Source organism: Cucurbita pepo, chromosome LG01 (assembly GCF_002806865.2).
Source record: "Cucurbita pepo subsp. pepo cultivar mu-cu-16 chromosome LG01, ASM280686v2, whole genome shotgun sequence".
NCBI lineage: Eukaryota > Viridiplantae > Streptophyta > Magnoliopsida > Cucurbitales > Cucurbitaceae > Cucurbita > Cucurbita pepo.
In genome coordinates, this window is record NC_036638.1 from 5,304,928 (window position 1) to 5,320,628 (window position 15,701).

The following is a 15,701-nucleotide window of genomic DNA, read 5'->3' on the forward strand; positions in this document are numbered from 1 at the left end:
GATCACTAAGAACCTCCCCTGCATTCATTACTCATATTAGCCCATTAATAAGAATCTGTTAACAGGATCAGCTGTTTGATAATACAAAAAGAGAAAATCTTACGCAACATTTCTCGAAATGAATCAACATCCCAAAAGGCACGAGGAGAATAAATTTGAAGATAACCTTGACCCCGTAGATTAATATAGAGACCGCCTAATCTGCCTAAAAAATTCAAAAGGCTCGTGAAAATCACATCCACTACCTGCATATCATATCGACAACAACAATTTCTTTTAATTAAGAAAAACCTTAAACAAAACAAAACAAAATTTTAGGTGATTCACTTACATGTCTGTAAGTAGAATCCAAATGTTCTACTGGGTTGTCATTCATGGGAGGTATAGCCTGAAAAATAAAAGAAATAATTAAGTATTAATTATAATTTAACTTATAATAATCATGTTTAAAAATGGATAAATGAAAAGATTTAGAAACCCAATAATCAGGAAGAACATGGCGAATATTATGAAAAATAAAAAATGCTTTTGGATGATCAATGTGATCATTAGAGCCACTCCCTTCTTCCATAATCAAGCTTAAATCAACATCCTTTTTTTTTTCTTTTTTTTTTTTTCTAATTTAACCAAATATTTTATAGACAAAAATAAATTAACCGAAAAAAATCTTAAATATTTAAATATATATTTTTTAATCCTTCAAAATCTAGAATGTAGTTAAGATTTGAAGAATGTTCACCAAATTAGATTTAAAAAAAAAATGATTTTCGAGGNTTAACCAAATATTTTATAGACAAAAATAAATTAACCGAAAAAATCTTAAATATTTAAATATATATTTTTTAATCCTTCAAAATCTAAAATGTAGTTAAGATTTGAAGAATGTTCACCAAATTAGATAAAAAAAGAAAAAAAAAAAGGTGATTTTCGAGGATTAAAAGTGATTTTTTTAAAAAAATGTAAGTAAATAAAAAATTGTTAATAAATTGAATTAATTTTTTTAATTAATAGAATATGTATTTAATCAAATAATTTTTTATTTAAAATAATTATTAAAAAATGTAAAAAAATGGTATCTTTGTAATTTTGTAATATATTATTTTNTTAATCAAATAATTTTTTATTTAAAATAATTATTAAAAAATGTGAAAGAATGGTATCTTTGTAATTTTGTAATATTTTTTTTTTTTTTAAACTAGTTAAAACATTTTGAGTGAATCTAAGATGAATCAAATAATAAGGGAGCTTATCCGCAATGTCGGAAATGAATTAAAAGCTCAAATTTTTGGACTTCAAAAGCAGAAATTTAGAACCCTAAATCTGAGTTACCAAAATGCCCTTTTAAAGCTCAAGAATTTGAGAGTATATCCTATGTTGGTGCCTCTTCAATTCCCAGTTGTTTTTCCCAGAAGTGGAGAGAGAGAGAGAGAGAGAGACCGACCTAGAGAGAGAAGTCACCATTTAAGACCCCATTGTACATTGGTGTTCGTTAAAACCATCCTCAGTTTACCCTTTACAAACCCTAGATCTTATAAATCCAAATTTCCCTTTACAAACCCTACGCCACTGAGTTTTCACTGTGCGTTGTTCACAAGCACAGTCTAAAAAGGGCTTTTCGTCAAACCCCATTTTGCAGATCTGATTCAATTGGGGTCGCGGCTAAATTCTTCTGTAGCTCGTTATCGAATTGTCAGAATTTGTGTTCTTGATTTATCGGTTGTGGTAATCTTCTTGGATTTATGTCGGAATAGTAATTTGATTATAACCCAGTTCGATGTTCTTTTCGTTTGTGCATTATCGACTTTTGTCGATGATTGATGGGTAGTGATGATTTTAAGCAATTCGTGTGACATTTGTGTTTATGATCTCTAATTCAGCATTTGGACTGTGTTTTTGTTTGTTTTTAATGAAAATTCATTCGTACTTTTTTTTACTTATTGGATCTCAGATTTGAGGATATACGACTGTATATGCGGTTTTAGTGTTTTTTTCTGGCTAGAAGATTCTCATGGCTATGCCATCGGGAAATGTGGGCGTACCGGATAAAGTTTCGTTTCAGAGTGGTGGTGGCGGTGGAGTTGCGGTGAGTGGTGGCGGTGGCGAGATCCATCAACACCACCCCCGCCCCTGGTTTCCTGATGAGCGTGATGGGTTTATCTCATGGTTGCGAAGTGAATTTGCTGCTGCGAATGCAATGATTGATGCCCTTTGCCATCACTTGCGTGCTGTGGGAGAGCCTGGGGAGTATGATGTGGTTATTGGGTGTATACAGCAGCGGCGGTGTAATTGGACACCCGTGATTCATATGCAACAGTACTTTTCAGTGGCAGACGTGAGCTATTCCCTTCAGCAAGTCATTTCAAGGAGGCAACAGAGGTATATCGATCCCGTAAAAGTGGGGCCGAAGTTCTATAGGAGACCTGGGCCAGGGTTTAAGCAGCAGCAGCAGCAGCAGGGCCATAGGATTGAAGCCACAGTCAAGGAAGAGATGGTCACTTGTGCAGAGTCATGTAATGGTGGGAATTCTTCAAGTTTTGTAGGCTCTAGGAAGGTGGAGCACGTAAGTAATACGTGCGAGGACAGTAAGGCATCGGGCGATGATGAAAATTTGAACGACAAAGATTCAGGGTCAGCTGCGGACAGAAAAGGTATAATTTCTTAATAGTGTGTGAAATTTATTATAGGGATAAATTAAGTTTATCATGAACCTCTGCAAGTTTAGGACCTATACAACATTTCTTAAAAGGATCTTTAGACACAGGCTTTGAAATTCCTGGGACTTCCACTTTACTTGTTATTTTTTTTAATTTTATTTTACTGCTTTTATGTAACTCGTTATATGCGTTGTCAACGATCGACATTTTCTGTTTAACGTATGGTATGACTTTGAGTGTTATACATGACCTTCTTAAAATAAAAGAATGCAGTTGTTTCCTCATCTTCCATAGTTTGTAACAGCCCAAGCCCAGCGTTAGCAGATATTGTCCTCTTTGGGCTTCCCTCCAAGGTTTTTAAAATGCGCCCGCTAGGGAGAGGTTTTCACACCCTTATAAAGAATTCTTCGTTCTCCTCCCCAACCGATGTGGGATCTCACAATCCACCCCCTTCGAGGACCAGCGTCCTCGTTAGCACTCGTTCCCTTCTCCAATCGATGTGGGACTCCCCAATCCACCCCCTTTGAGGCCCAGCATCCTTGTTGGCATACCGCCTCGTGTTCACCCACCTTTGGAGCTCAGTCTCCTCGCTGGCACATCGCCCAGTGTTTGGCTTTGATACCATTTGTAACAGCCCAAGCCCAAGCCCACTGCTAACATATATTGTCCTCTTTGGATTTTCCCTTTCGGGCTTTCTCTCAAGGTTTTTAAAACGCGTTGGCTAGAGAGAGGTTTCCATACCCTTATAAAGAACGCTTCGTTCTCTCCCCAACCGATGTGGGATCTCTCATATTTGGTGTTAACTGTTCAAGACATTGCCCTATTATGTATCGATTAAGAAAATTTATAACAAAAAGAGATTAATTTGTCGATTGTATGATCTGTTTGTGTCTTTTGGGTTACGTTCTAAACTATTTTCCTATTAGATTTTAAGGAGTTTATTTTATTGTATGAAATGTTTTATATATGCATGGGTTATAACAGTAAGTATCTCTTGGACAAAAATTAAAGACCAAAATAGGAGTGATGGATAAATTATAGAAAAGGCGAGGATAGTGCTTTTCTTAACCCCAAAAATCTTTGTTGTGTTGCACATATGGTTGATATGCTTGGATGCGATATAAGCTTCAAAAAGTCCTTTCTAAGGTAATGAAAATGACCATGCTTTCATTCACTTTGATTTTAGTTATACTTTACATTTTGTACCACAGTGCATTTCTAATGACATGTTTCTTATATTTCTATTTCATTCCCAGAGAATTGAATTACTTCAAATATGAATATTCATCATTGACAAACTTTCACTGAATTATGACAAACTTGCTTGTTGGTTAGATACTCATGGGAAGGACCAAAGTAATAGCAAACCGAAGTGTGCAGAACATTTAGAAGATAATGCAAGTAATAAAGAATCTCACGTTGAACCTACTGACGATGGATGTTCTTCAAGTAATAGAAGTGAGTATTGTCTCTTTAATCATTGCAGCTTTATCCTTCTTTTTGTAATGAAAGTTTTGAAATATTTTTTTATTATAATTATGTTATCAACCAAATCTTTCCCCAGATAAGGAGTTGCAATCTGTTCAAAGCCAGAACGGAAAGCAGTATGCTGCGACAACCCCGAGAACCTTTGTTGCCAATGAGATGCTTGATGGGAAGATGGTATAACTTTTTAGTTTTATCCTAAATTTTGTTCTTGGATTCCTTGTTGTTAGATTCTTCGAAGGAAAAAATGTTACGTAGCTCGACATGGTAGACTGATTGACTTCAAATTCAGGTTAATGTGATGGATGGATTGAAATTGTTCGAAGATTTTTTGGACGATGCTGAGGTTTCAAAGCTTCTTTCGTTGGTGAACGATTTGAGAGCTTCTGGAAAGAGGGGGCAATTTCAAGGCAAGTTCTTGTGATTTCTTGAGTTTCTGGATATGAAATTTCACTCCCAATGGCGTTTGGCTAGGGAATAGTTCTTAGTGAGAGGTTTCTATGAGACTTCACCCCATCACGCCCAATGACGGCTTGTTTAATCAACTCCAAATTCGAAAGGTGCTACCCAATCAAGAGTCCAATCAATTCGAGTACGAACAAAAGGTTTAAGAAGCCACTTTTGGCCGTAGAGATATAGATCTCCTACTTAATAAGCTTCCCTTCATCTTGAACCAAGGGCACAATTGTGTTCCTACTTCTTCTGCCACTAGCCACCCTGTGGACGAAGGTAGCGTTGCAATCTTCTTCCTTACCCCAATCAACCTCGACCTTTCCCCCCCGCTGCAAGCTTTTTCCAATCCAACAAAATCTCACTTGGCGTTTCGAGAATCAACCGAGCAACTCTTTACTTCCTCTTCATCAATCACATTAATCTCTGAAGGAATCTTTTGTTTCTTAATTCTAGTGTCTTCTTTATATAACATTATGTTTTAAATTGGCTCAATAGATCCTGAGTTCATGTATGAAATTTGATTTTTTCATCTATTCCTTGTAGTACACAAAATTTATAATATAATGTTTTTCTGTTGCATGAAATCAGGTCAGACATATGTGGTCTCAAAAAGACCCATGAAGGGACATGGGAGAGAGATGATCCAACTAGGCTTTCCCATTGCAGATCATCCTCATGATGATGACAACTCTTCAGGGCTCGCAAAAGGCATTTGCCATTATCTTTCGTTTTAGATTGTCGTTTCTAAATTTTAGTTTTTGTTTGATGGGGTTTTTTAGATCTTCATTTTTAGTGAACTTTACAGATAGAAGAATAGAATCCATCCCGTCGTTGCTTCAAGATCTCATCGATCGCTTGGTTGGAGAGCAAATGATGTCAGTGAAACCAGATTCCTGCATCATTGACTTTTATAACGAGGTCGCTAACTGCGTTATTGTTTTCAGCAGGTTTTGATTAGTACATGTTCTAGACTAATGTTCTTGTTGGATGATATCCTCAGGGTGATCATTCTCAGCCTCATGTCTGGCCACCATGGTTTGGAAGGCCCGTTGGTGTCCTCCTTCTGACTGACTGTGAAATGACCTTTGGTAGAGTAATTGGTACAGACCATTCTGGCAACTATAAAGGGGCTATGAAGCTGTCTCTTGTACCCGGGTAATTGTTCTATCCTTTCATCCTCTTCCTGATGCGTGCCTGATTAATTTACGTTGATCATCGTCTTCCCGATTTGTACCGACTTTTTCATGTTTTGGAACGCAGAACCCTTCTTGTTGTGGAAGGAAAATCTGCAGATTTTGCTAAGCATGCAATTCNAGATAGTGATGCATTCAGATGAACTGCTCTTTAACGTAATATTAAATCCTCGCCCTTCATTTCTTATATTATTATAATAAATTGGTTATATAGTACAAAATGCATAGAATGAATGTATTTTTTAAGCCTCGGAGGTCAAGTTCGCCCCGATTTGAGAAAATATTTTAGAGAACGGGCAGAGAGATTTTAAAAGAGTTTGATCAAAGGCAACACAATGGGCGTAGTAGCATATAACTTTTTCGGGTAAGGAGAATTTGACAACTAATTGACTCTATTTGTGTTGTATGAGTGTAAACATGATGGGTCTTTCCTTTTATCGAGTTTCTTTTACTATTTAAATTTTTAACTAAAAATTTAAATATAGTGNTAAATATAGTCGAAGAAAAATAAAAAATAAATTAAAATAGGAAAGTATAATTATAAATTGAAATAAAGGTAGGTTCCTTATTATCCAAAAGAAGGTAAGTATCATCTTTCTCCTTCATTCGCCACAGCTTTGTATCGGGAACAAATCAAAACCGGTACTTTTATTTCTCCCTTTCTCTTATTATTATTATTATTATTATTATTATTATTATTTGTTAATTATTAGGAGTGTAATTTTAATTTCTTAACTTCATGGATTTTTTTTTTTCTTTTTTTCGGAAATAATTTATTTTTGTTTTTTCAATAAGTAGAGAGGTAAAACCCTAAAAAGGAAAAAGAAAAAGAAAAAGAAAATCATTTCATCTTTCTTTTCTACACCCCTGCTACCAAGTGTTGAGCCGCCGAACACTGAATGATCTCAGATTTTATTACCCATCATTGTCCATAGATCTTCGTTTTGCGAGCGCTTTGTGAGTAATCCTCACTTGTTCATTTCTTTTTTCCCTGTTTCTTATATGTTTGTGTGACTTGCTTGATCAACATGGTTTAATTGAATGCCATTTTAAATGGATTATCTGAGTAATGCATATTGAGTGATGCTTTTTCTTTTTTTGGTGATGATTAAGCTTTTGACGTCGGGCATGGTGTTCATGTTTGGAGCATATCCGTGTGGTTATTGGGATGAATGTATGGTCCCCATTACAACCGTGCATTCTTATGACTTGGTTATTTTCGTTCCTTCCTGAATCTGATGTTTTGTTGGATTGTGGATATTTTCATATAAATTATGAATTTGATGGGCATGAAGAGAAGAAACGAAGATATAATTTGGAATGAGTGTGGTTACTAATTTCTTGGCTTGCAAATGGAGCTACAGACACCAAAATGATATTTCTTGTACATTGGGTTTTGTTCAAGGAATTCCTTATAGGGGGGTTGTAGCCATTTCTGTTAATTTATAATGATTTTGAAAATTTTAACTATTGGAAGTGTGGATTCTTGAAGTTGGAAGATGAGTTCCTATGAGAGTTTTAATCCCAATGAGAAAAAAAGAAAAGAAATGTTCCGTTTGTGTATTGACTTCCCTTATTTTGGATCCAATTTTTGGCTGAGTATTTTAAAAACATTGTTTCAAACCTGAATGTAATGATTTTTAGGGGTATACGTATTNGGGTATACCCAAATTTGCACCAAATCCATTAAGGATAACCACATTGAATAATTTTCCTGTTGTTGTCTGCCTATGCAGTTCTGTTGAAGCCATCATTTTCTTGCGCAACATGGTAGCTATTACTCCATCTTCTGCTTCTTTTTGTCTGCCCAAATGTTCGCTGTTCTCTAAAACGTCAAAAACCACTCGTATAACTGGCCCATCTGCGCTATCACGTATTATTTATTTATTTGTTTTATTGCTCTCCGATGTATTAGTCTCTGACTGTAGTGGATATGATTTTATTGCTGCTTCTTTTCTTGCAGATAGTCTCTTCGTGGCCAAGAATCCAAAAGCATTTGTTGTGAATGCCTCAATTTCAGTCACTGAATCAAATTCAAGGACTTCAAGTTTGAACAAGAAGACCCTGAATCCAATCATTGTCATTGACAATTATGATAGCTTCACCTACAATCTTTGTCAGGTAGAGTTTTACGGAATTTATTTTTGAGAGTACTAAATGTGGCTAACTCTTATTCTTATTNTTTTTTTTTTTTTTTTTTTTTTTTTTTTTTTTTTTTTTTTTATATTATATTTTATTTGTTTGTTGTGTGTGCAATACTCAATTACTGGTCGTGTACAAGGAATATGTTGAACCTGTGTTGATCTCTAAACTGAGTTCCTAAATCCTTCCTAACAATGAATACATTGGATAAAACATCAATCCATTAACCTGTTTTTTCTACTTTTTTGGTGTAAAAAATTGGTTCCTAACTACAACTTCTATTCTTTATTATCAAATTGGAGAAATCTTTTATAATCCCTTTGGATGAGACTTATCTTTTGTACCATTTCATTTAATCAATGAATTTTTTTTTATCCCAAAAAAGCAGCAGCAACAACAAATATGTTGGAGAAAAACAAACCGGTTAACCTGTTTCTGGAATAATTTTTTTAATTATATTCTAAAATGGCTAATTTTGAATGAGTATTTTTCTATAACAATAATCTTATTATTATTTTTTAAACACTACGTAACATGTGGGGTGGTGAATTCAAACATATAATATCTCAAAGGAAACAGTGATGCTTTAACCATGGGGTGGGTAGGTTCTAACCTATAACCTCTTGGAGGAAGTAGTAATGTCTGAACCATTGATAACCTACAGCCTCTTATTAAATATTGTAATGTGGAATATTAATTCTTTCTTAGTATTTAAGGAATTGGTGAAAAATTCTGTACCATATTTTTAATGCTTAACTAGAGAAAGTATGTGCATNTGTGGAATATTAATTCTTTCTTAGTATTTAAGGAATTGGTGAAAATTCTGTACCATATTTTTAATGCTTAACTAGAGAAAGTATGTGCACTTAAATTCACAAGATTTTGCGCTAAGTATCAAATCAATTGATGACGGGTCACTATTTTCCATTCTGCTGTATTTCATAAACTTCATATGATGAAGTGGTAAGACTATGAAAGTTGGTTTGCTAAGTCTTTAACTTTATCCATTGGGCACTTCTTAAATCTTTATTACTATGTTATTTGCATCCAGATTATTTAGTTCATTCATCAGAGAAAATGATACTATGTACTAGTTCTGTTTGATTTGCTAATATTAGTCCAGTGTTTTTGTGAGCATGCCTAGGTGCATTATTGGATAATATTCTTACCTTAAAAGGCTTTGTCTTCCATTGCAGAGGTTCAAGTTTAGGTTGAATTTCCAAGTCTCTTATTTTAGCACTATTAGTAAAAAAACTGAAAGGTAGAATCAGTGGCGACAAAGGAATTCTTCACCAACCTTACACTTGACAACCTTTTCTGTGGCCTACCTTGGAATTCTGTTGGGTGCAACCCAAAGGCAATCTCCTTTTGTAATTCGGTTCTAAAACATTTGAGTAGAGGATAAATAGATAGAAGCACACAACTAATCTTTATAGTATAACTATAGGAAGTAAAAGTATTAGACAGTTTAAATCAAGATATAGCTTGGTAAACAACATTGTCCAAAAGTTTTGTGTAGGTATGTGTCTTTTCTACAAATATTCTCTGATTTCTTTCTTTCCACAGATTCCAAAAGAAAGTCATGATGAAGTTTTTCCATAATAGGGCTTTTGCATTCTTGAAAGGGTGGTACGTTAAGGCCATATCCAAAAATTCCTTTATCTCCCTAGGAGATGTGAGATTTGCAGTATGTGGGAGAGCAAAAAATTATATACGTGGAAGTAAATTATATATCAAAATGAGTAACTCTTTAGGGAACAAAAAACTATAGTTTAATATATTGTATACTTTGACCATAATTTGCAGTATATGGGAGAGCTGGGATGTTTTTTTGAGGTCTATCGAAACGATGATTTGACTGTGGATGAGTTACGAAGGTATCACTGTCCTATTCATGCTTTTTACATCATTCAGTTAGCAGACTTTTTCAAAGACATCGATTGTAATGATTTGTATTATATGAATTATAATGTTGTGAACTTTATGCTATTCTTATAGGAAGAATCCACGAGGAATTCTAATATCCCCTGGGCCAGGTTAGGATTTCCTCGAGTAATCTGTTGATGCTTATTGAAATTTGTCAATAATATAGTCTGAGACTGTCATTGCTTCTATGATATCCTCTTCTGCAGGGGCACCTCAGGATTCTGGGATCTCGTTGCAAACTGTTTTTGAACTTGGACCTACTGTTCCTCTATTTGGTGTCTGCATGGGTTTGCAGTGCATTGGAGAGGCTTTTGGAGGTTAAATCCTAATTTGAGAATTTTTACCTTCCGACTTCGTGGTTACCATGTTTACTTCTTAACTAATTTTAGCTACCCCTAATGTTTTTTCATGATCCATCCTGTTTACTTTTGAGTTGTAAAATAAGAGATGACATTATTTTCTGTTTCATGCAATGTTCCTAACATTGTGGACCTTGTGACATCTCAGGGAAAATTGTGCGTTCCCCATATGGTGTTGTGCATGGAAAAAGTTCTCCTGTTTACTATGATGAGAAGGGCGAGGAAGGGCTTTTATCTGGGTTATCAAAGTATGTTCTTAACATTGGTTTTATATTTTGCACATTTGAATGCGTCGCATTTTGTTATCCAAGTATGTACTGCCTACTGATGGTGTTTTCGTTGCAAATATATTAGTCCTTTCACTGCTGGTCGATACCATAGCCTGGTCATTGACAAGGAAACTTTTCCCGATGATGAACTGGAAATTACAGCATGGACTGAAGATGGATTGATAATGGCCGTTCGCCACAAGAAATACAAACATTTACAGGTAAAATTTGTTTCCCTCCGTTCATCAACAACTAAAGCTGCTATTCGTAGAGGTTTCAAGCTACTTTTTAAGAGTAAAAAGTATTGTTTAGCTCCAAACAAGAAGTAAAGAAATTAGCAAGAAAGCATAAAATTGGAACAAATTTAAACAGCATGAGATTTCTGAATATTTTCCTTTGATTTTTTTTGTAAGTCATTCCTTTTCCTCTAATTTAAGATTTTAAAGATCAAGAAATTATAATGGTCAAAAAACACATTTCTATTTTCCTTTTCTAGAACACAGACAAATAATTGCCAAACGTTTTTGGTTTTCTTTGTTTAAGAATTAGAAAAATAAAAGAAAATGATCTTACTAGAATAGAAGGATGTATCTGTTCTACAGTTTCTACAACTATGTCCCTACATTCTAAGAAAACAAGAACAGAAATGGTCAACAAGAAAAAAAGAAACAAGGGTCGTTAACGTTCTTGTATTTCGATGGCAAAATGCTCGTAAATAGAATCTATATTTTAGTTGTTGAGCAACAGTTGCATTTGTGAACAAGAAATGACCTTGTATATGATGATATTTGGTGGATCTCTGTGGATACTAAAGAAATATGGTTGTTTGAATCATGTTGCAGGGAGTTCAGTTCCACCCAGAAAGTATTATAACGAACGAGGGAATGTCCATCGTTCGCAACTTCGTAAAATTGATAGAGAGGAGGGAGATGGAGGTCAAGCTTCATTCGTGAGGTTCAATTTCTCAGCCTGAGACTTTCTTCATCTTCTAACCCGTTAAACATTTCTACTATAGCCATTGGATTGTTGTGTCGCTTCAACCTATAAGTGACTGATATGAGCTTAAGTTCAAGTGACCAAGTTGTTTAGTCAACTCTACTATAAATTCAAATAAACTTGTTCTCTTAAATTATAAATTTGCTGAATTATAAGTTTGAAATAGCGGAAAAGAAATGAAATAAAGCCCACAAGAGTGGCAGGACACCACACAACTTTTGATACTAAGCTCATGGCCCGATCTATGAGCTTAAATTTCAATGGATCATGATTTGGGTCATTACCCAAAACAGATAGAAAATGGTGAGTTTTAAGCATTTAAAACTAAAACCTAAAGCATATTATTATGACAAAAACCAAACTGGGGGGAAGGGGAGATTGATTATATGAATGCGACCCACATTGAATATTAATAAAAGATATGTTTGGAGGGTTGGTATGGGCATTTCAAGAGCTTTGATCTAACTTTGCTTATAATTTTTATAGCCAAAATGGTAAGAGAGATTATTAATTCAATCAAGACATGGGTAGTTGAGGCCTTCTTTAACACCCACATGTTCATGCATTTTCATATATTCAAACTTTTGCATTAATGCCTTTTAATTCTGTGTATTCGTATGTTCATTCACCTATTCAATCATTTAAATTTGACAAGACTATTTCATTTTTCAATTTTAAAATAATTAATAATAATAATTGTGATTATGTTCGTGTAGTTTGGATTGATTTATGGAAAGAGTATAGTTTAGTTGGTTAAGACATATGCCCTCGATTCAGTTGCAATTAGATAAACTAAAAAAACACTTGGATGATAAGAGAATGGAATTTGAACGACCTTTTGTGGAAAGTAGATAGCTCTCTTGAGGGTTATTTTTCTAGTCGGACCCCTCTCCTTCATTTAGTTTTTATTACTAGTACGATCGAATTTGTTTCACTCATTTATGTTTCGGCGATCACTTGATAAGTTTTGACATTTCCCTAGAGCAGTTACTATTAGCCTGTCTTGAATTGTTTTGTTCTCACATACCAACACGAGTTTTTTTGTTCCCACAATCTAACACGCGTTTTTTTAGCATGTTTTGTTCTTACTCACATATTTTCTAGGAAAATTTTCAAAAAATCGCCCACTATAGAATCTCTCAAAGCTAAACACCACTTACACCACTTTAGAGTCTATATGATTAAGCCACTGAAAAGCAAGGTACATCATATTGGTATAGACAAACGTCAATTCCTTCATGTACTTCTCATCCATCCTATCCTTAGAATCACTCTCATTTAAATGTGATCTTGGTTCATTCATGTATCGTTTCTTTTACTTGAGTGTCACATTCGATTATATTTCATCTCCAATTTAAAAGGGAATGTTTTCTTTCCAATTTCAATTATATTTATGAACTTTTAAATTTATGACAATTTTTAAAATGAAGTATTCTTAGAAGTTTTTCTGCACATAATAGTCATGACATGCACATAGAAGAAATCTTATTGTTTCTATATAAGTGAACTTACTAGTGAAACACCTGTAAACTAGGTCGAAGGTCTCGCTCGAGTTTCACTGGGCAATGTTGGAGGGTTCATGCAGCTAGTAGCAAACGATGAGATACATATTGTAACAGTCCAAGTCTATCGCTAGCAGATATTGTCCGCTTTGATCCATTACATATCAACGTTAGACTCACGGTTTTAAAACGCGTCTAGTAGGGAGAGGTTTTCACACGTTTATAAAGAATGTTTCTTTCCTCCCTCCAACATCGAATCTAACGCATCAAAAGAGAAATAGTGTGAAGCTCGACAAAGAAAAAGAAACATGAGCTGCGACTTAGCCGCAACATCGGGTGCTGTGGGTGGTTAGATCCATCGAAGCAGAGAGAATTGGGTGGCTGATGCCCATATCAAAGAGAGAGAGAGAGAGAGAGGAGCACAGGAAGATGCGAGCCGAGGTAGGAGATTTGGATTCGGACTATAAAAACGGACCTTCACAGCTAACATGTTACCTTTCGTGTATGAACGATAAGGATATTAGTGCAACTTTTAAAAGTTAATAGGTATTATAAAATCGAGCAATTAAAAGCCCCTTCTCAAATAAGGAGAGTGTGTGGGCATGGGCGTAACAATGCATGTGTGGCCCAACCAAGGGCTGTGAATTCTCTTTTTGGAGAGCTTGCATTTAAGGAGGCATCAGAGATGGGACTTCGTGGGAATAATCAATCATATTAGTCCCCACTGCCCTTCAACCTCCAGCTCAACCTACGTTTAAACGCCTAGAATCGATCATGACATGTGTTACTGTCATGTTTGTCCAAGGCAGGTTGCCTATGGCTGCATGACAGGCGTCTCAGTCTTGCTTGTTAAGGACACACGTTATACATGGTTGCATGCCTGTTCCAAAACTATTTTTACATGTTTTTACCTTAGATAAATCTTTACTATTTTATGTTTAGGTCAATATAAGGGTGTATGACCGTTCACCAAAACAATGTCTACACCCGTCAGGGCTAAAATGTCCCAAAATGTACGGTAGGGGATATGATTAGTTGTCACTCCTTCCTACCGTGCTTTATATGCTATTTAAGCCGTGATATTTCTTGATTTTCTTATAGCCATATAAAGTTGTTTTCTTCAATTCTTTAAATTGTTTTCAAATATATTTCCTCATGCACGTTTTCTAAACCTTTTCTCGCAACGTATGCCGCTATTGTAAGAGTGCGATTGTGACAACAGACATGTAGTAACTGTCTATTAAAAAAAAAAATTAAAAATAATAATAAATAAATAGACTCAGTTCAAATAAGATTGTTGAATACTAATATATGCATGAAAAGAATATTGTTGAATAAGATTAGATGCTTCAGTTCGATATCTCAAACATGCATGCAAACCAATCAACATCGACCCAAGCCTCTGCACGATTGTGTCCACCCAGCTGCTCGATTCGCTCCCCTCTTGGACTAGTTAGCGCCTCAGTTGTACAGTTTAAGCCTACCAGCCGGTTCAATGCTTCCAAATAGTCAATTCACACGAAATTAAATTTAGAAAACTTGGCAATATGACCACGAGGGAGAGGGGCGATACGGTCTTTTTATTTTTCATTTTTATTTTTTGTGAATTTTAACCTAAAATAAAATAATTAAACTATGAAATTATTACAAATATAGTGTTTAATTATTTAATGTGTGGATAATATTACATAGTTTTGGAGCTTTTATTTTAGCATATTCTTTAAATTTGGTATATTTTCTATATTAAAAATCAATAAAAATATTTAAAAATATTTGTAGGAAATATTTAAATATAGTTTAATTGCATCCTAGACACTCCCTAATATTAATAAATATTTAATTATTTCCAATTATATTAATTAAGAATCACATGAATATTTCTTGTTTGGAAGCATTTTATTATATAATAACATACTATGTACTAAACTATACATATTTCATGCAAAAAGTATAAGATTCGAAAAGTACGTAATTAATTAAAATATAATTAATCCAAATTAAATAAAATTATTATTATAAAAATAAAAAAAAAAAACATGACGACAAAGTACATTATTTAATAAGAACACATGTGACCATGTTTGCATGCAAACTTTCATATCTTCATCGATTCCTCTTCCAACCAACCAAATTTAAAACCAAATTAAACTATTAACGCTATTTTCAAAACTCAGTCCTCATATTTTATGCTATTTCATTTTAATCCACAAATGTACTTTTATAAATTTTTATTAAAATAACAATTTAGTCCCTATATTTTTAGTTTTATAACAATTTAGTCCTTAAACTTCAGTATTATTAAAATTTGTCCCGATATTTTTAATTTAACTTAGTTATGTAAAATCTAGAATTTTAAATTTATTAAAAAAAATGGGTCAAAGTTCAAGTAAAAATTTAGCATTTAAACCTCAATTGGTAATAATTTAATCTCTAAATTATTGATAATTTAATGAAACCATAAATGGGCATGTTTTTTTTACATATGTTCTTAAAAATTACTAGACTAAACTCGTAATTTGCAGTAAAAAAAAAAGGGGGTAAAAAATGGTAAATGTGTTGGGTGTGAAGAAACCATTATTACTGCTAGTCAAAGGGTAAGATAGCAAAAACAGAGATGAAAAAAAAATAGAGAAGTGGAAAGTAACATGAAAAAGGAAACACAATCACAGAACTCATTTTTCTTTTTTATTATATAAATAATTGAACAAAAAAAAAAAAAAAA

General features: G+C 34.0%; 2 protein-coding genes across 4 annotated transcripts; both read left to right on the forward strand.

Annotated features, from left to right (window-relative positions):
- Positions 1-1,311: 1,311 nt before the first annotated feature.
- Positions 1,312-5,928, forward strand: LOC111805762. Its single transcript, XM_023690983.1, has 9 exons — positions 1,312-1,722; positions 1,949-2,648; positions 3,990-4,112; positions 4,219-4,316; positions 4,432-4,549; positions 5,181-5,300; positions 5,398-5,510; positions 5,593-5,747; positions 5,853-5,928. Exons 2-9 carry the CDS (start codon positions 2,009-2,011, stop codon positions 5,926-5,928), a joined length of 1,443 nt encoding a protein of 480 aa, XP_023546751.1. The 5' UTR covers positions 1,312-1,722; positions 1,949-2,008.
- Positions 5,929-6,340: 412 nt separating this feature from the next.
- Positions 6,341-11,624, forward strand: LOC111807122 (anthranilate synthase beta subunit 1, chloroplastic-like). 3 transcript variants are annotated; one of them, XM_023692898.1, is made up of 10 exons: positions 6,601-6,742; positions 6,899-6,959; positions 7,522-7,658; positions 7,749-7,906; positions 9,734-9,804; positions 9,926-9,963; positions 10,060-10,170; positions 10,361-10,460; positions 10,567-10,702; positions 11,324-11,624. In XM_023692898.1, exons 3-10 carry the CDS (start codon positions 7,553-7,555, stop codon positions 11,432-11,434), a joined length of 831 nt encoding a protein of 276 aa, XP_023548666.1. In that variant the 5' UTR covers positions 6,601-6,742; positions 6,899-6,959; positions 7,522-7,552; the 3' UTR covers positions 11,435-11,624. The 3 variants fall into 3 exon arrangements, with proteins under 3 accessions (XP_023548583.1, XP_023548506.1, XP_023548666.1); XM_023692815.1 differs by lacking the exons at positions 6,601-6,742; positions 6,899-6,959 and adding an exon at positions 6,341-6,427; XM_023692738.1 differs by lacking the exon at positions 6,899-6,959 and having other exon boundaries at positions 6,599-6,742.
- Positions 11,625-15,701: the final 4,077 nt, after the last annotated feature.

Bases quoted from the DNA above. Each gene is read 5' to 3' on its own strand.
- LOC111807122 (XM_023692815.1), top strand. From the start codon at position 7,553: ATGGTAGCTATTACTCCATCTTCTGCTTCTTTTTGTCTGCCCAAATGT. The intron at 7,659-7,748 runs GTATTATTTATT...CTTTTCTTGCAG, and splicing joins TGGCCCATCTGCGCTATCAC to ATAGTCTCTTCGTGGCCAAG. The intron at 10,171-10,360 runs GTTAAATCCTAA...GTGACATCTCAG, and splicing joins CATTGGAGAGGCTTTTGGAG to GGAAAATTGTGCGTTCCCCA.